This window comes from Rhinatrema bivittatum, chromosome 5 (assembly GCF_901001135.1).
Source record: "Rhinatrema bivittatum chromosome 5, aRhiBiv1.1, whole genome shotgun sequence".
NCBI classification, from domain to species: Eukaryota; Metazoa; Chordata; class Amphibia; order Gymnophiona; family Rhinatrematidae; genus Rhinatrema; species Rhinatrema bivittatum.
In genome coordinates, this window is record NC_042619.1 from 361138207 (window position 1) to 361157525 (window position 19319).

Sequence of the window (19319 nt, forward strand, 5' to 3'; positions counted from 1 at the left end):
ATTATTACAGATCCATTTATAAAGGCTTTCCCAAAAGAGTACTGGTCAGGTTACAACTGGTGCAGAATGGTTCAGAAGCTGTTACAGGAACTCCCCAGTGGGAGAGAGCTACATTGTATTGTTAAAAGCATTGCACTAGCTTCCATTATTTCTGCAAATTAAATTTAAAATTTCAGCTCTTGTGTTTTGTGCCTTGGAAAAGGGGGGGGGGGGGGCGGGGGTTGGTCCTACTTATCTGATGGATAAAATCAGATATCATATTCTAGTAAGGGCTTAACGATCTAACCAGGAAATTAGATGAAAACTCCACCTATGGTAAGCACCTTTTTTGTTGAATGCTCTGCATGTTACACTAAGATATCTATCAAACTGTATGCATTTTTGACAGTGTTTGAAAACCTGGCTGCTTAGTCAGCTGAGGTGCTTAACGAAGCATGAGTGCATGGGGATGGGTTCATTGAGTTTATATTGGATGGTCTGGATTTTTAAATGCATTATTCGTGTATTAATTTTTAATTGGGTGGGGTGTGTATATTACTTTGACCGTAGCAATGTTACTAGATGTTATGCCCTTCGGACACAGATGGCTGCGACCGACGGTTATTTATATCCTGCACTGTTCTCCAGCCCTCTCCGGGTCTGCTCGCGGCACAGGCCAATCTCTACCGCCGCGTTCGCCATGGCTCCTCTTGGCGGCCGAGACACCACCACCATCTACGTTGTCTCCGGGCCTTCCTAGGCATCCACGTGTGTCACCGGGCCCTCCTTTGAAGCCTCTTCGGCAGGAACCTCGGGGGCGACCCTGTTTGATGATGTCATCGGCTTAAAGTATTTAAGCTCCACCTTCGCCCTCAGCTAGCCGACTTTCAACAAGTTCCGTACGTCTCTACTAGCTCTTGTTCCATGGCCCTGTGGCTACGCTATTGGACTCCGTTAGACTTTGGACTCTGTCTAGTACCTGCTCCTCGGGGGGCCAGTGGACGTTCTCTACGGGGACCTTGTCTCCTGGCCTCCCCTGCTCCTCGGGCTGGCCTTGCGCTTCCTGAAGTCCTACTCTGCAAGGCTCCACCGCTCCTCGGGGTTGCCCCCTGGAACACCTTTACCACTCGGGAGTTTACCCTAATGCTTCTCCGCTCCTCGGGGTTGTGCCTATGTGCTGTGTTGGACTGTCAGCGCTTCCCCGCTCTTCGCAGCTGCACCCTCGTACTCTTCAAGAGACTCTCAGCACCGTCCCGCTCCTCGGGGCAGTGTCCTTGTGCTTCACTGTGACTGTCCGCGCCTCCCCGCTCCTCGGGGTCACGCTTACATGCCAATAGACTGCCTGCACTTCCCCGCTTCTCGGGGCTGTGCTTCTCTATCATTCAGAGACTGTCTGTGCTCCCCGCTCCTCGGGTACTACCTATGTCACCATTGGAGATCGGACTCGGGCTTCCCTGCTTCGTGGGTTGGCCTGCGTCACTACAGCTGCACCTCCCTTGCTCCGCCCCTCGGTGATGTCTCTCCGGTATATCTTCCGCACACCTGTCTCAAGTCTTCCCACTCTACGGCCTGCCTGGATCCTTCCCCCTCGGGGGTCTCAGTCAAGGTATTATCTACAGCCTATTGGGGAATTCCTCCTGATACCTTGGGACCTCTCCACAGTCTCACCCAGAGCTCCCTGCCATGCCTGACCTCGCCTCCCAACGGTGTGGGCCTGTGGGGCTCCTCCCCACAGGTGGTAACAACTCATACCTCAGGCCAAGGGTCCACATACCCACAAACCATAACAGATTGCCAAGTTCATGGATCCAGCAGAGTTCTCGGCCCTCCAGGCCATTCCTGGTCTGCCGCAAAGGATCAGCGAACAACAGAAATTCTTGGAGTCTCTGGCAGCTGCCATAGACAACCTGACTCTTGTCTAGATGCTACTGTGACAACTACAACGACATCTATCAAGCTCAATACCTCCACTTCTGCACCCCCTCCTCGGCTGACTGTGCCCTTGCCGGCACCCCCACGCTTTTCAGGAAACCCTCTCCTGTGCAGGGGTTTCTTGAATCAGTGCAATATGCACTTCTGACTGTAACCAGCTTACTTCCCAGATGTGATCACCAAGATTCATACATCCTGGCCGTTTTGGATGGTAAAGCCTTGGCCTGGGCGTCACCTCTCTGGGAGCAAGCGGATCCGGTACTCCGTGACCTTCCATGGTTCCTGGCCCTGTTTCGGTCTGTTTTCGAAGAACCGGGCCGACGAGCCGTTTCCGGGTCATCTCTTTTTCATCTCCATCAAGGCTCTCGGCCTCTAACGGACTATGTTATTGAATTCCGAACTCTCGCCTCAGAACTACACTGGGACTCCAACTGTCTACGTTCTATTTTTCTCAAAGGTTTGAGTCCTCGGATTAAAGACGAGTTGGCAGCTCGCAAATTGCCCTCATCTTTGGACTCCTTGATTGACCTCACTGGGCGTCTCAACCGTCAGCTACAAGAACACTCTCGAGTCCAGAGCAGCCCGGAAGTCTGCACCAGGCTCGTCCCGAGCCCGGCGTTCTTCTTCTCCAAGAGTAAGCACACCACAGAATCCAACAGAGGAGGAACCCATGCAGATGAGTAGGAGTAGACTTTCTCCTAAGGAACGATGCCGTCAACAGCAATCCGGCCTCTGTCTGTACTGCGGCCAGCCTGGACATGCCATTGCCTCATGCCCAGTCTGTCTGGGAAACTCCCGGGCCTAGGTTCTGCTGGAGGACTCCTCCTAGGCCTGACTTCACCCTCTCCTCCATTGACTGTTCCCATGTCCATCAAGATGGACAACCAAGAGTTTCACACTTTGGCACTGGTGGACTCCAGGGCTGGTAGGAACTTCATATTAAAGCACCTCACTGAACACTACGGATCCCCACCATCCATTCTCTGGTGCCCTTACTACTCTCCATCTATTCATGGGGAACCTCCCATCCAGTTATGCACCGGGACATTGCACGTGGAAACCATCTCATTCCATATATTGGACAAGGCCATCCATTCCATAGTATTGGGATTGCCCTGGTTCCAGCAGCACAGTTTGATTGGGCCACCCTACAGCTCTCTTGTTGGGGCCCTACTTGCCATAAGAACTGCTTGGAACCCATCTCTCCACTGCCTTGTCTGACCACAGCACCCTGTCTACCAGACCTTCCACCACAATATGCATCTTTCTCCGATGTGTTCTCAAAGAAGTTTGCGAACATGTTACCTCCTCATTGCTCTTATGACTACGCGATAAATTTACTGCCCAACCTGGAGCCTCCTCGGGTAGGATCTACCCTCTCTCGCAGAATGAGACCCAATCCATGTCGAATACATTCATGAGACTTGGCCAAAGGGTTCATCCGGCCCTCCAAGTCCCCTGCAAGAGCAGGGTTTTTCTTCGTAGGGAAAAAAGATGGCTTCCTCCGTCCCTGCATTGACTACAGTAGCCTAAACAAAATTACTCTCAAGGATTGCTATCCACTGCCACTCATCTCCAAGCTTTTCGACAGGCTTCAAGGAGCTAAGATCTTTTCGAAATTAGATCTTTGTGGAGCCTATAATTTGGTCTGGATCCGCGAGGGCGATGAGTGGAAGACCACCTTTAACACATGCGACGGTCACTTTGAATACCTTGTGATGCCGTTTGGACTTTTCAATGCGCCCACGGTATTTCAAAACCTGATGGACGAAGTTTTCAGAGATATACTTTATCAGTGTATAGTTGTATACCTCGACGATATTCTTGTCTTCTCTCAAGATCTGCCAGCCACCGCCAGGATGTCTCTCGTGTCCTCCAGTGGCTGCGAGATAATCAACTTTTCGCTAAGCTTGAAAAGTGCTCCTTTTAACTGTCATTGAAAGTCTGGATATGCTCTGCTCCTATCCTACCTTTTCATAAGACCCTCCAGCCCTTAGAGATGGAGTTTATTGTTTAGAGATGAGAGTTCTCCAATAGAGTTATTTAGAGAAATAAACCAGACCGGATGTATGAAAATAAGTCTCTTTATTCATTCAGATAAAAGTTATAATCTTTTAAGGCATGTGATTAGCTTATGAGGCATTATATTTTTCAAATATTATCTTAATCAAACAGTACAGAGCTATAAGCATATGAATGATAACAATAGTTACTGCAACTATAGCAATTAGATAAATATATACTAAAGACATTTTTTCTTGTAAAATAAATTCTTTCTAGTATATGCTTAGCTAATACTACCTCGGGTTCTCTTATGCAGAAAAATAACTAATTAAAAGGCTTACCAATGTCATGAAGCAATTAGTCCGTTTACTGTCTCTCTCGTGCAGTCAGTCAAAGTTTATCTTCCTCCGCTACCATTCCTCCCCCCATACTGTTCTTAACAGGGGTTTAAATATATAGAACAGCCAGGCCGGTGGGGGCTCAGATTTTGAAGCTCCCCAAGGACAAAGATAAAGATGGAAGGCATCCCAATTGAGGAAAGTTAACTTTTTTGCCCCCCCCCCTCCCCCGACAAGGGTAGCCAGGTGGGGGCTCTCATTTTTTAACTCCCCAAGAACAAAGATAAGAAGTAAAGTTTCTTATACTTTATTTTTTTTTTAAGCCTCCAAGGATACAGGTGTCTGAAGTTGGAAAGCATCTCAAAAGAGGCCCTCATCTAAGTAAAAGAAAAAATTGCATTTCATATTCTTCAGTATAAACGTGATTTAACTGACTACAACGTACATGCATGATTACAAAGAAACACATTTTCACATTTTCCAACACATTTTCTGACAGAACAAGAGATTGTTCCTTTCCTGAGCTACGTGGTGTCTAGTCAGGGGTTTCGTTTGGATTCTCAGAAATTAAAGAGCATCCATGACTGGCCTCAACCCACAGACCTCAAGGCTCTCCAGAGATTCCTTGGCTTCATCAGTTACTATCGCTCATTTATCCACCATTATTCCATGCTGACCACACCACTCACGGCCATGACTCGCATGGGGGCCAACCCCTCTGAGTGGTCGCCCGATGCTATGATGGCCTTTTAGGATCTCAAGTCTGCCTTCCTGAAGCAATCTTGTCTCCACCATCCGGATCCTACACGCCCGTTTGTAGTTGAGGTTGACGCCTCCGACGTTGGAATAGGAGCCGTAGTGAGTCAGTACTCCACTACTCACATTTTGCACCCCTGTTCTTTTTTTTCCCAACGATTCTCGCCGGCGGAATGTAATTACGCCATCGGGGATAAAGAATTGTTGGCCATCAAGCTGGCTTTTGAGGAATGGCAACCCTGGCTGAAAGGTGCACAACACCAGATTACTGAATACACGGATCATAAAAATCTTGAGTATCTACATCATGCTCAGCATCTAAACCATCGCCAGGCCTGCTGGACCTCTTCTTTACTAGATTCAGTTTCATACTGCGTTATCGCCCAGCCAATAAGAATGCTCGTGCCAACGCCCTATCCAGGTCGTTCATCGCTGAGAATGTTCCTGATACCCCTCAGCATATAAGAGACCCTGCTAAGGTCATCTTGTCTGCCACCTTCCCAGTAGCACCGGGGAAGACAGTGATCCCTCGCCTGCTAAGACGAAATGTTTTGCAATGGGCTCACGACTCTTTGACCTCTGGACATTCGGGTCACTCCAGGACTATTTCTACTCTGCAGCAGTACTACAGGTGGCCTACTATTCGAAAGGATACCCAAGCATCCGTCGAATCCTGCCCTACATGTGCCCAACATAAGCCTCCAGCAGGAAGACCATGGGGACTCTTACAACCACTTCCTATTTCGAATGAACCCTGGACCCATATCGCTACAGACTTTGTTGTGAATTTACCCATCTCCAACAGGAATAACACCATATGGGTCACTGTTGATCGCTTCTCTAAGATGGCACACTTTGTGGCTTTACCTGGCCTTCCCACGGTGCCCCAGCTGGCCAAATTGTTCTTTCGGCATGTGTTACAGTCCCACGGTCTTCCCAAGCATATTCTCGCTGACCGTGGGGTTCAATTCACCGCAAGCTTCTGGAAATCTCTTTGCAAGAAGTTTAATATTTCCTTAGACTTCACCTCGGCTTACCACCCTCAAGGCAATGGCCAAACAGAGAGGACCAATAGAACTCTAAAGCAATTCTTGCGAGCCTACGTGAGTTTGCAGCAGGACAACTGGGCCTACTTCCTTCCTTGGGTGGAGTTTGCATTAAATTCACATCTGTCCACTTCTACTGGTTCATCGCCTTTCCAGGTGGTCTATGGGCGCCAACCTTCTGCTCCCGCTCTCAGTGGCTTCTCCAGCAGCGCAAGCTACTGCCCAAGAATTGCATCAACTGTGGCAAAATACCCAGTAACTGCTTAAGCAAGCTGCCCAGAGATCAAAGAAGGCCTTTGATGCCCATCACCGTGCAGCACCCCATTTCCAGCCTGGGGATAAGGTATGGCTCAGTATCAAATTTATTCAGCGCAAGTGGGAGCACTGAGAGGAGAGGATCACCTTGCTGGTGGCTGAAAGGAATCAGTATGTTTTTGCTTAGGACATTGTCTTTTTAAAAGTATTGGGGCAAAGTTAACTATTTGGGAATATTATTTAGTGTGTTTGTGCTTTTAATAGTCAGTAAGGCAGTGAATAAACAGAAGTTAGACTGTTTGTATTTTTAAATAGTCAGTCAGTAAGGCAGCTAATAAGCAGTAGTTAGTATGTTTATTTTTAAAAGTCTGCAAGGCAGATAGTAAGCAGACATTAGAGTGTTTGTATATTAAAACCAAAACAAAAAAAACAAAAACAATAAGAATAAAGTAGCCAGAAGCTAGAAATAAGTTCAGCTCACTTACTCACCTTGGAAAGGTGTTGAGGTAGTGTGATTTGGTTTGATTAGGTACCAACATTTGTTAATCAAGAGAGCAGTGAGTCACTCTGGCTGACTATCTGAAGTTAGACTGTTTGTATAAGGAATGTAGACAGCCGGGTAGCTGGTGGGCAAGAGGATCGCCTGGTAACATGCCTACCTGGTGCGAAGGTTTGGACCTCACGCGTCACCTAGATAGGATTTTAGACAGTGCTGGGGAGGAGCTGGCTGTCGTGGTACATGTGGGCACCAACAACATAGGAAAATGTGGGAGGGAGGTTCTGGAAGCCAAATTTAGGCTCTTATGTAAAAAGCTTAAATCCAGAACTTCCAGGGTAGCATTCTCCGAAATGCTTCCTGTTCCACGCACAGGTCACCAGAGGCAGGCAGAGCTCCGGAGTCTCAATGCGTGGATGAGACGATAGTGCAAGGAAGAGGGATTCAGTTTTGTTAGGAACTGGGGAACTTTTTGGGGAAGGGGGAATCTCTTCTGAAGGGATGGGCTCCACCTTAACCAGGGTGGAACCAGACTGCTGGCGCTAACCTATAAAAAGGAGATAGAGCAGCTTTTAAAGTAGAACAAAGGGGAAAGCTGACAGTCGCTCAGCAGCGCATGGTTCAGAGAGAGGTATCTTCAAAGGATACTAATGATGCATTAGAATTAGGGAATCCCGACAGTGAAGTTCCAATAAATAAACTTTCAAAATGGAAACTTTGCTAAAATGAGAAAAATTGTTAGAAAAAAACTGAAAGGAGCAGCTACAAAGGTCAAAAGTGTGCAAGAAGCTTGGTCATTGTTAAAAAAATACCATCCTAGAAGCACAGTCCAGATGTATTCCATATATTAAAAAAGGTAGAAAGAAGGCAAAATGATTACCGGCATGGTTAAAAGGGGAGGTGAAAGAAGCTATTTTAACCAAAAGATCTTCATTCAAAAATTGGAAGAAGGATCCAGCAGAAGAAAATAGGATAATGCATTAGCATTGCAAGTTAAATGTGAGACATTGATAAGACAGGCTAAGAGAGAATTTGAAAAGAAGTTGGCCGTAGAGGCAAAAACTCACAGTAAAAGCTTTTTAAAATATATCCGAAGCAGAAAGCCTGTGAGGGAGTCAGTTGGACCATTAGATGATCGAGGAGTTAAAGGGGCACTTAGAGAAGATAAGGCCATCGCGGAAAGATTAAATTATTTCTTTGCTTCGGTGTTTACTGAAGAGGATGTTGGGGAGGTACCCGTACTGGAGAAGGCTTTCATGGGTAATGATTCAGATAGACTAAACCAAATCACGGTGAACCTAGAAGATGTGGTAGGCCTGATTGACAAACTGAAGAGTAGTAAATCACCTGGACCGGCTGGTATATACCCCAGAGTTCTGAAGGAACTCAAAAATGAAATTTCAGACTTGTTAGTAAAAATTGTAACCTACCATTAAAATCATCCATTGTACCTGAAGTCTGGAGGATAGCTAATGTAATCCCAATATTTAAAAAGGGCTCCAGGAACGATCCAGGAAACTACAGACCAATTAGTTTGACTTCAGTGCCTGGAAAAATAGTGGAAAGTGTTCTAAATATCAAAATCACAGAACATATAGAAAGACATGGTTTAATGGAACAAAGTGAGCATGGCTTTACCCAAGGCAAGTCTTGCCTCACAAATCTGTTTCACTTTTTTGAAGGAGTTAATAAACATGTGGATAAAGGTGAACCGGTAGATGTAGTGTACTTGGATTTTCAGAAGGTGTTTGACAAAGTTCCTCATGAGAGGCTTCTAGGAAAAGTAAAAAGTCATGGGATAGGTGGCGATGTCCTTTCGTGGATTACAAACTGGCTAAAAGACAGGAAACAGAGAGTAGGATAAAATGGACAATTTTCTCAGTGGAAGGGAGTGGGCAGTAGAGTGCCTCAGGGATCTGTATTGGGACCCTTGCTTTTCAATATATTTATAAATGATATGGAAAGAAATATTACGAGTGAGGTAATCAAATTTGCAGATGATACAAAATTGTTCAGAGAAGTTAAATCACAAGCAGATTGTGATAAATTGCAGGAAGACCTTGTGAGACTGGAAAATTAGGCATCAAAATGGCAAATGAAATTTAATGTGGATAAGTGCAAGGTGATGCATATAGGGAAAAATAACCCATGCTATAGTTACACAATGTTAGGTTACATATTAGGTGCTACCACCCAAGAAAGAGATCTAGGCGTCATAGTGGATCACTTCTCTCTCGCGGCTTGGCTTTTGAGCGTCAATGTTTATGCTTACTCGGAACAGGTCATTTCCACTCTACTACAAGTGCGACATCCGGCCCCTTCCATGGCCTATGTGAGGGCTTGGAAGCTTTTTGAGTCATGGTGTGTTCAGCGGGACTGCGATCCCATGACGGCCGATGCCCCTCGGGTTCTGGATTTCCTGCAACAGGGACTCACCAAGGGGTTAGCATTCAATACCTTTCGGGTTTAGGTTGCGGCCCTGGGTGCATTGCAGGGAAGATTGGACGGTTTTTCACTTGCAGCGCACCCCAATATTGCCCGTTTTCTGAAGGGGGTCAAGCATCTACAACCGCCCTTCCGCACGGTGTGCCCAACGTGGAGCTTTAGTTTGGTCCTGTGGGTTTTATGTGGCGCCCCGTTCGAGCCTATCCACCGATCTTCTTTGAAGGATTTGACATTGAAGATGGTGTTCTTGGTGGCTGTTTTCTCAGCTCGTCAGATTTCAGAACTACAGGCCTTGTTGTGTCGGGACCCCTTTCTAAGGATTCATGACGATCGGGTGTCTTTGTGCACGGTTCCGTCTTTCGTGCTTAAGGTGGTTTCGGCCTTTCATGTAAATCAGACGGTGGAACTACCAGGGTTTCCACGTTGGTCTAGGAATTCGTCTCAGGACAGAGACCTGCATCTTTTGGATGTGCAACTCACTCTGTTGCGTTATCTGGAGGTTACCAATGACTTCCGTCACTCTGATCATTTATTCATCCTATTTGGGGGCTCAAAGAAAGGGGATAAAGCGTCTAAGGCGACCATATCTCATTGGATTAAAGAAGCCGTTTGCTCGGCTTATGTTGCCCGAGGCCGTCAAGTTCCTGTGGGTTTTCGAGCCCATTCCACTAGGGCCCAGGTTACTTCCTGGGCAGAGTGTCAACTTCTGTTGCCTCAGATCTGTAGGGCGGCAGTGTGGTCCTCTCTTCATACTTTTACAAAGCATTACCGATTAGACATCGGAGCTCCTGTTGTCTCGTCCTTTGGTGAGAGCGTTCTGCGTGCGTGCCTTTCGGGTTCCCGCCCAGTTTAGGGTGGCTTGGGTCATCCCACTTTTCTGGACTGATCCTGGTATGTACAGGGAAAAGAAAATTGGTTTTTACCTGCTTATTTTCGTTCCTGTAGTACCAAGGATCAGTCCAGAGGCCCGCCCCTTACTTCAGATTCCGAAAGACTGTGTTGGCTAGCGTTTTCCTATCTATTTTTCCTGAAGCTCCTTTTGGCAGAAAGGTTGTTGGAGCAGTTATTCGCAGTTGGTTTCAGTTAGTTTTTTTGTCTCGTGCGCAGGGGTAGTCTGGGTTTTTTGTTAGCTACCCCTTGCTCATTGGTTCTGTTATCTTGGGCTTCTTTTAGATTTTTTAGATTTTTTAGATTTGGTTGTACTATATTGTCCTGTACCCAATCTAAAAAAATTGGGTAGATTTTTTAGATTTTCTAAGAAACCACCGGACCCCTTACCGCTATCTTCAGAAGCAGATGTCACCTATCAGGTCCGAGATGTCCTAGACATTAGGAAACATGGAAGAAAATGGGAATACCTCCTCTCATGGGAGGGCTTTGGGCCTGAGGAGAACAGCTGGGAACCCATGGCCAATATCCTGGACAAGGATCTCCTTCGGCAATTTCACGCTAAGCATCCTCGTAAGCCCCCTCCTCATAAACCCGGGGAGGGGCCTTAAGAGGGGGGTACTGTTATGCCCATCGGTCACAGATGGCTGCGACCACGCTTACTTATATCCTGCACCGTTCTCCAGCCCTCTCCAGATCTGCTTGCAGGACAGGCCAATCTCTACCACCGCGTTCCCCATGGCTCCTCGTGGCGGCCGAGACGCCGCCACCATCTACGTCATCTCCGGGCCTTCCTGTGCGCATGTGCGTCACTGGGCCCTCCTTTGAAGCCTCTTCGGCGGCAACATCGGGGGCGTCCCTGTTTGATGATGTAATCGGATCAAGGTACTTAAGCTCCACCTTCGCCCTCAGCTAGCCAACTTGGCAACAAGTTCCGTACGTCTCTACTAGCTCCTGTTCTGTGTCCCTGTCGCTACGCTATTGGATTCTGTTGGACTTTGGACTCTGTCTGGTACCCGCTCCTCGGGGGCCAGTGGGCGCTCTCTACGGAGACCTTGTCTCAAGGGCTCCCCCGCTCCTCGGGCTGGCCCTTCGCTTCCTGAAGTCCTACTCTGCAAGGCTCGCACCTCAGGGTTGCCCCCTGGAACACCTTTACCACTCAGGAGTTTACCCTAATGCTTCCCTGCTCCTCGTGTTTGTGCCTACGTGCTGTGTTGGACTGTCAGCGCTTCCCCGCTCCTCGGGGCTGTTCCCTCATACTCTTCAAGAGACTCTCGGCACCGTCCCACTCCTCAGGGGAGTGTCCTTGTGCTTCACTGTGACTGTCCGCGCCTCCCCGTTCCTCGGGGTCGCGCTTTCATGCCAGTAGACTGCCTGCACTTTCCCGCTCCTCGGAGCTGTGCTTCTCTATCATACAGAGACTGTCTGTTCTCCCCACTCCTCGAGTTCTACCTACGTCACCATCGGAGATGGAATTCGGGCTTCCATGCTCTGCGGGTTGGCCTGCATCACTACAGCTGCACCTCCCTCACTCCACAGCTCTGCCCCTCGGGGTGTCTCTCCGGTATATCTCCTGCACACCAGTCTCAAGCCATCCCACTCTACGGCCTGCCTAGCACCTTCCCCCTCAGAGGTCTCAGTCAAGGTATTATCTACAGCCTGCTTGTCTATTGGGGAATTCCTCCTGACGCCTTGGGACCTCTCCACAGTCTCAACCAGAGCTCCCTGCCATGCCTGACCTCACCTCCCGACGGTGTGGGCCTGTGGGGCTCCTCCCCACAGGTGGTAACAACTCATACCTCGGGCCAAGGGTCCACATACCCACAAACCATAACACTAGATTAGGTGGGTCATATTTAAATTGGATTTTGAATTTAGTATTTGAGTGTTATGACTTTCTAGCTGTGTTAGTTTTAATCATGATATTAAGTTATTAACAAATAGAGTATGCTGAATATTTTATTATATGTAATCAATTTTGCTGTTACGTGTTTATATGAATTTATTTGTTATGATTGCTGTGTTTTATTTGTGAATGTTGCTAATTTCTGTTGTAATCCACCTTGAAGAGACTTTGGCTAGAGAACACAGAATATAAATTTGTGAATTACATTCAGTGTGTCTGTGTCCCCCATATTTTGTCAAAAATACAGTACACAAAAGACTGTAATTTTGTACACACATAGCCAACACAACCCTTATAAGTATGGAAATATCACAGACACTCTTCTGCCTTCGATCCTTTCATGCCTTCCCTGTCCCTTGCTCCCTCCTGTCGGGATCCTAGCTGTATCCTGATGTGGCTCTACTGTGTGCCAACTTATGCTTTCAGAACTCTAAAATGTGCCTTTCCTGTCACACATTTGCATTCACACTGTCACATATTCCATCACACTTCTCATCCTCATGTTTGCCAGCCATTATCCAACAGCAGCGCTGATGTGCATGCCTCACTTCAATAAATATGTATCGCTTACAGCTTGCTTTTCAACTTTCATTTCTATGTTTTCAAAGCTGTATAGAGCTATAAACCAAACAGGATTTGGGGGGAGAGGTCAATATGTTTAGACAGGGATTTGGAAAGGTGAGGGAAAGTGTGAAGATACTTTTACTGCATGTATTTTATTGCTAACTTTCAAAGGGAAACTACTTCTCAGTGCAGAGAGAGCACAAAAATAAAGCAGAATCAGGGTAGTGTTATTTAACTTCTGTTACATTCTTTCCATATAGATTTCTCCATTGTCACTAGATAAAAATATTAATTGGGAATTCAGGTAATTTAGCTTTTACCTTCGTTCCTGCACTCTGTAGGGGTATTTTCAACTGAAAGCAAATCCAGGTGCTTGGACACTAAGATTGCGTAAAGGAAGATCGGAAGACATTTACCATATATTTGCGTAAGTAACATTTATCTCAGTTTCTAAATTAAGATGTTGCTCATCTGTCTATATTTATCTTTAATGTCAAATATTTTTCTTACTAGAAAGACTGCATCCCTTTTTCTCACCTGTTCGCTGGTTGTAGCATATTGTAAGTAATGACAAAGAAGTGTTTTCAAGTTCAGTTGTCTGTTAGATTAGTGCTTTTATTAAAAATAGAAGGGAAAAAGCAGTGAAGGGAGAAGTTTTTTAATAGAATATTTCTGGTACAAGTCTCTTCTGCTTGACCGGTTTGCAGGACAAGCATCTGTAAAGCACCGAGGACTGCTGTCATATGTCTATCTTTCCTAAAGAGTTATCTGACAGCCTACCAGAGCATTGTTATTGAGCCAGTTAGGTCATGGAATGATTTGACAGCACTTATATATGTAAAATATGTAGAAATATTGAATGTAAGTTCAAAAATAATTAAAAGTAAATTACTTTTTATTTGATTCCCTTTAGAAGTTGTTGTAATTAAAAGCAAAAGGGCAGATTTTAACCCGGGCCTTACACGCGCTGGGCCAATTTTCAAAGGGCCCAGCCACGCGTGTAAACGCCCGGGACACTTGTAAGTCCAGTGGTTAGTGAAAGAGGCAGTCCGGGGGCGGGGCGGTCCAGGGCTAGAGGCGTCCGGCACAGCAGCCATTTGCTGCTGTACTGGGGGATCACGTGCCGGCAGGGTGCCAGCGCGCACAACTTGCTTCTGCTCAGAAGCAGGAGCAAAAGGTAGGACAAAGCATTTGGGGGGATTTAGGAAAGGGATAGGGGGAGGACAGGATAGGGGGTTGGGAAGTTCCCTCCCAGTCCGCTTCTTAATTGGAGTGGACTGGGAGGGAACTGGGGAAGGCCCCAATTCGTCACCACGCATAAGTACATTTGTTTTCGCCCCTAGCACATGCCGACCCGGCATTTTACAACATGCACGTCCATGTGTGCGTGCCAGGTAACACGCACACATGGACGCGCAAGCGCAATGTTTTAAAATCTACCCCAAAATGTTCATTTAGATTTATATGAATAATCAGGCTTTCTGATGCTTTCCTTTGTATCTCCTACAGCATGACACATTTATGTCTAAATTAGCAAGGAATCTGAAAACTGGGTGTAGAACATGCTTGAGAAATAACAAAATAACTTATGTTTTAAAATCAAAAGCATGGAATGTCTGCATATTAATATAGTAAACTGTAAAAGGTGGAGATGCGTGCAGTTCCTGGTGCGCGCGCGTGGACGTGATCATTTTGTGGCGTGTGCGCATATTAAGGAGCGGACTGGGAGGGAACTTTCCTACCCCTAACCTTCCTCCCTCTTCCCCTCTCCTCCCCGACCCCTAAACTAACCCTGACCTTGCCCATATTTTTTATTTTTATACTTACTGCTCCTTGAGAGCAGAAGTAAACTCCATGCGTTGGCCGGCTGCTGGCACACGCTTCCCTGGGACAACGGCTAATGGCCTGTCCCGGCCTGTCGCCCTTGTGGGACCCGGCACTTCACGTAACAGGGGTTACGTGCATGGCTTGGCCTGTTCTAAAATGCGCACATTGCGTGCAAGGCCTGGCCACGTGCGTAACCCCAGGTTTTTACGCACGCAGCCCTTTTAAAATTGGGCCTTAAGTGCAGTGAGGCAGATAGACATCAGAACATGTTGTATTTGTGGGCTTGCCGAGTGGGGAGCTGGTACAAAATGTAACCCCATCTTTGGATAGCTGCTAAGCTATTTATTGTCTCTAGGGGCTAGCTCTTTTACACAGTCTCTTTCCTTCCCAGGAACTGGATTCTTTGTTGGTGGGGGAGGGGGAAATTTATCTGTCAGGGCCCTGAGTGACAGGAGTGACTGTGAGAGGTGTACTTTATTATTTATTTTTTTATTTTTATTTATTAAAAGTTCTTATTATCTGCAACTTCCACAGTGTTCAGTGCAGAGCACAGTTCAAACATACATACATTTAATAAAATCCAGCACAAAAAAATAACAAAAACAAATATCAGAAATTTATGCTATCTTTCCACAAGCTTCAATAAAATATAAGGTTTTTACCTGTCATTACAGTATGTGCTATACATGCCAAAGAAATGCACTGGAGCCACTCATTTAGGGTCCAAAATAAGGTCTTTACTGATGGGTAATTTGGTGAAATATGACACAAAAACTCAGCCCTCAACCCCACAGAATTTTTCATTACTTACAATTTTTCCCTCTATGCATGGTTCTCAGTTACCAGGGCAAGGGAAATGTATATGCTCTAGGGCTTGGTTAAGTGGAGTTCCCAAGAGGGCAGGGTACCCTTGGTTGGGCAGGATAACCCCTTCCAAAAACTGGTAAAAGATAAAAATACAGTCTCTGCACAGTTTCAAAATCCTCTCTCCTCCCCAAGAGTAAAGACTCCAGAAGGGGTATCCTCAATGGTCTCAATTGGCTCTTACTTACAGTTAGTTGTTTGTTCTTCTTCTTTCTCACTTTATTGAATTCCTAATGGGAGGGATCCACTCAGGAACAAGTCATTCCAGATATTTCTTAGAACAGCCAAAACTCCCTACTGGATCTTCTCAACAAAATTCTTCTTCCCCAAATTGAGGCAGAACACCAGAAGGTCCTGGCACTGGGTCACCGACACTCTTCTGTCCTCACTGAGGTGGCAAAGGGGCAGATCTTCCCTAGACTGCGACTCTCAAAAGAGGGTTCCCTATGTACTCCCTTCAGGCAGTGTCCAGGGGTCCCACCAGGCTTCTTACAAATCAAAGCCCCTGAAAAATCCCAAAACAACCCAGGATACCACCTCTATCCACCAGATCCCCTAACTGTTTCACAGAGACCAGGCAGGGTTTGCCTGAGCCCTAAGAGAAGGCCCCAAAAACCAATTCAGGAAAAGCTCCACATACCTCCTATAGCTCCAAAAATCAACTACACTGCCCCCAGAACTCTCAGTAGAAAGCCGCTTATAAATCCTTACCAGGGGGACAGCCATTCCAGCACCCTCAAATGGAGAGGCTGTACAGAATGGTGCCACCCCCTACTCACTAATATATACTGTACTAGCTAAAAACAAGGAATTACCCAGGGCCATATTGGTAATGAGCCTGGGGAGCAGGGGGCCATTACAAAAATAATGTTTTTCTGTCCAAACAGCCATGAAGCCTGCCTTGTTTAAAACTCTTTTGATTCTTTTACTGCATCAGTCAAATAACTTTTAGATTAAAATTTTATATCAAGTACACTAGAAAAAAATGAAGGTAACATATCTTTATATCCAAGAAAGTAGAATATATAATTGCAGTTTACCAGTGGTATTCCAAGTCCCGTTTTGTATACACTGTATAGTGCTTTGTTTGACAATAATTTTTGTTCCTATTTCCATAGCCATTCCGGCACAGATTCTCCAGCAGACCTAGAAGATATTATTGTGGTATTAAACAGCTTTAACAGCAAAATCGTCAAAGTGAATGTATGTAGGCAACTTAATTGCATTTGTCTTAACAAATATTGCAGTGAAAATTTATTTAGGGCTTCCAGTCTTAGCTGTTTAAAAATTGTAAATTTAGGTTTTCATTTTCCAACTAATAAGGGGTTCTTTGAAAATTAAAAAATTGTGTTTATCGGTGTTTTTGCAGCACAGATATTGGGTTATGGGTACTTTTTCCAGTTAAATTAAAAGCATTCATTTGTGCAACTAAAGAGTTGTAAGCATGGAAAAGGCACAAAAAACAATGGAAGATTGAAGGCAAGCAAAAGGGAGAGGTTTGAGAGGAAGTGGTGTTTTTCCAGTGTTTATCCAATAAACATTTATTTTGGTGGGGGGGGGGGGGGGTTTGCATCAAGGATGTGTTTTTGGTATTAGTCAGTTAAAACCTAAAATCAGAAGCCCTAAATATACTGTATTATTTGCAACTTGCTCAAATACTCGTGGATGGAGTGAAATACATTTTGAGATATTCCACAGTTTGGTATATGATATGTTTTTAATTGGAAATGAAAAGTTAACAGGACATTTTTAAAAATACTTATGCATGCATGCCTTTTAAGAACTATTTGTAAAATACATAAGGACATAAGAAATTGCCATACTGGGTCAGACCCAAGAGTTCATCAAGCCCAGTAGCCTGTTTCCAACAGTGGCCAATCCAAGTCACAAGTACCTGACAAGTACCCAAACATTAGATAGATCTCAAGGTACTATTGCTTATTAATTACCGTCATAGCAGATTATGGATTTATCCTCTAGGACAGAGCTTTCCAAACTTTTCATGGTGGTGACACACTTTTTAGACAAACATAATTTCACGACACGGTAATTCAGTCTACTAGTAAACCAGAGGTTAAAGGTTAAACGAACGAAACATATTTCGACAATTTATGTATGTTTCCTTAAATATATACATAAATAAAATGTTTCACGACACAACCTATCTCATGAAAACCTTAAATTTATATTAAAAATATATATTCCAAGATTCATGTTATTGTTATAATTTATGAGAAACAATAATAAAACAAATTGTCTGTCCCCCACACACTCATCTCTCTCCTCCCCCCAGCACATGTCTGGCCCCCACACACTCATATCTCTCCCCCTCAAGCACATGTCTGTCCCCCCAGCACGTTTGCCCCCCACTCACTCATCTCTCTCTCCCCAGCACATGTCTGGCCCCCACACTCATGTACCTCGTCTTTTTGATTGTTGCCAGTTAAGTGCTTCACTCCCTTCCATGATCACCAGACACTGCTGCTTGCAGTCAGTACTCCTCATGGCCAGGCCTCATCGGCAGCAGCAGCCAATGCAAGGATGGCTGGGCTCGTTCCACCCACCAAGCCCCCCCAAAAAACGCGATTGACAGCAAAAATCACCCAATAATAAGCAACCCATAAACTGAAAAAAAAAAGTGAATCTCTAGAAAAAAAAAAGCTCAAACTCGCATCAAAGTTGACCGGGCTTGCGCGACACACCTGCACACTGCAGGCGACACACTAACGTGTCCCGACACACAGTTTGGAAAGCTCTGCTCTAGGAACTTATCCAAACCTTTTTTAAACCCAGTTACACTAACTGCCATATACTCTGGCAATTAATTCCAGAGCTTAACTATGTACTGAGTGAAAAAGAATTTTCTTTGATTTGTTTTAAAGGATTATTTGTGTAGAGCAGGCTACAGCTTTCAAAAGGGAATCATGACCTAGGATATTGTAATGCCCATTGTGATTGAACTCAAATGCTCCTAAACTTCTATTTTAGATAAAACTAAAAAAAAAAAATTGCTAGAAGCAGAAAATATGATGGCAGTTAAAGACCACCAAGCCCATTTAGTCTGCTCATTTTTCTTGATCTCTGGCTTCACTTTTTCTTTCCCGCATCTATGAATGCTTTACACTTACCCTGTACTTTCTTAAACTTAGTATTGTTTTTGCCTTTACCAAGACTTTTCCATTTATCCACCAACCTTTCTGTGAAGAAATACACTTCCTTGTTGCAACTGAATTTTGCCCCTTTCTGCCTTCTTCTACAGAAGAAGCTAAAAAATATGAACATCTTAAGGTAGTTTTTGACAGCTTTTGACAGAAAAATATGTATTCCATTTATATTTGTTCTTAAGATTAGAAGTATCTGCAAATATATGCTTTAGAATTGCACTTACATACAGAAGGTGCTATAGCAGTGAGTATTACGATACAGTAGGACTGTATTTAGTGAATATTTAAAAGAATCTGATAACTGAGTGAAGCAAAAATGTAACCCTTTCAGCCTAGATTGTTCCTTTTCTCAACTTGTGTTACAGGTTCCCTGTCTGAATGTGGTAAGACACAAGACTAGTATCCCCCAGGTACTTCTCTGTGAGATTCAGTACCCCAAAACTCAAAATGCCACATTACATCTTGAGGCAGTATAACTGTAGATTCCAGAAATAGGTTTATTATGTGCTCGTTACACTCTAGAAATCAATGTAACAGAGATAATACACAGATATAGCAAAAGCAATGGTTATAATAATAATACAGTTCAATACTTTCCTGTTGTTAAAAAGGCCCAGGAAAGCAACACAGCTCTGTCACTTCTGCAAGTTCAGCAGTCTCTCTCTTGTTACTCTGTTAATTATACCCTGTTCATCTGCACATCTGAAAGCATGTCTTGAGAGACACATGCAATCTTCTAAAACGTATCCCAGAGTGAGAAACAGCTTGCTTGCTCTTATGACTTTCACTCCCTCCGTACAGAGCCTGTACATCTGTTGTTTACTTCCCCCTTTCCCACACTTGTTTTACAGACAC

At 45.0% G+C, this 19319-nt stretch overlaps 1 protein-coding gene across 3 annotated transcripts in view; it reads left to right on the forward strand.

Annotated features, from left to right (window-relative positions):
• Positions 1-19319, forward strand: part of UGGT2 (UDP-glucose glycoprotein glucosyltransferase 2) — a 1031439-nt gene that overhangs the window by 875780 nt on the left and 136340 nt on the right. For all 3 annotated transcript variants that reach the window (XM_029604715.1, XM_029604718.1, XM_029604716.1), the window contains exons 29-30: positions 12951-13036; positions 16419-16503. In XM_029604715.1, the coding sequence (XP_029460575.1) occupies positions 12951-13036; positions 16419-16503 (171 nt within the window). The remainder of the gene's footprint in view (positions 1-12950; positions 13037-16418; positions 16504-19319) is intronic.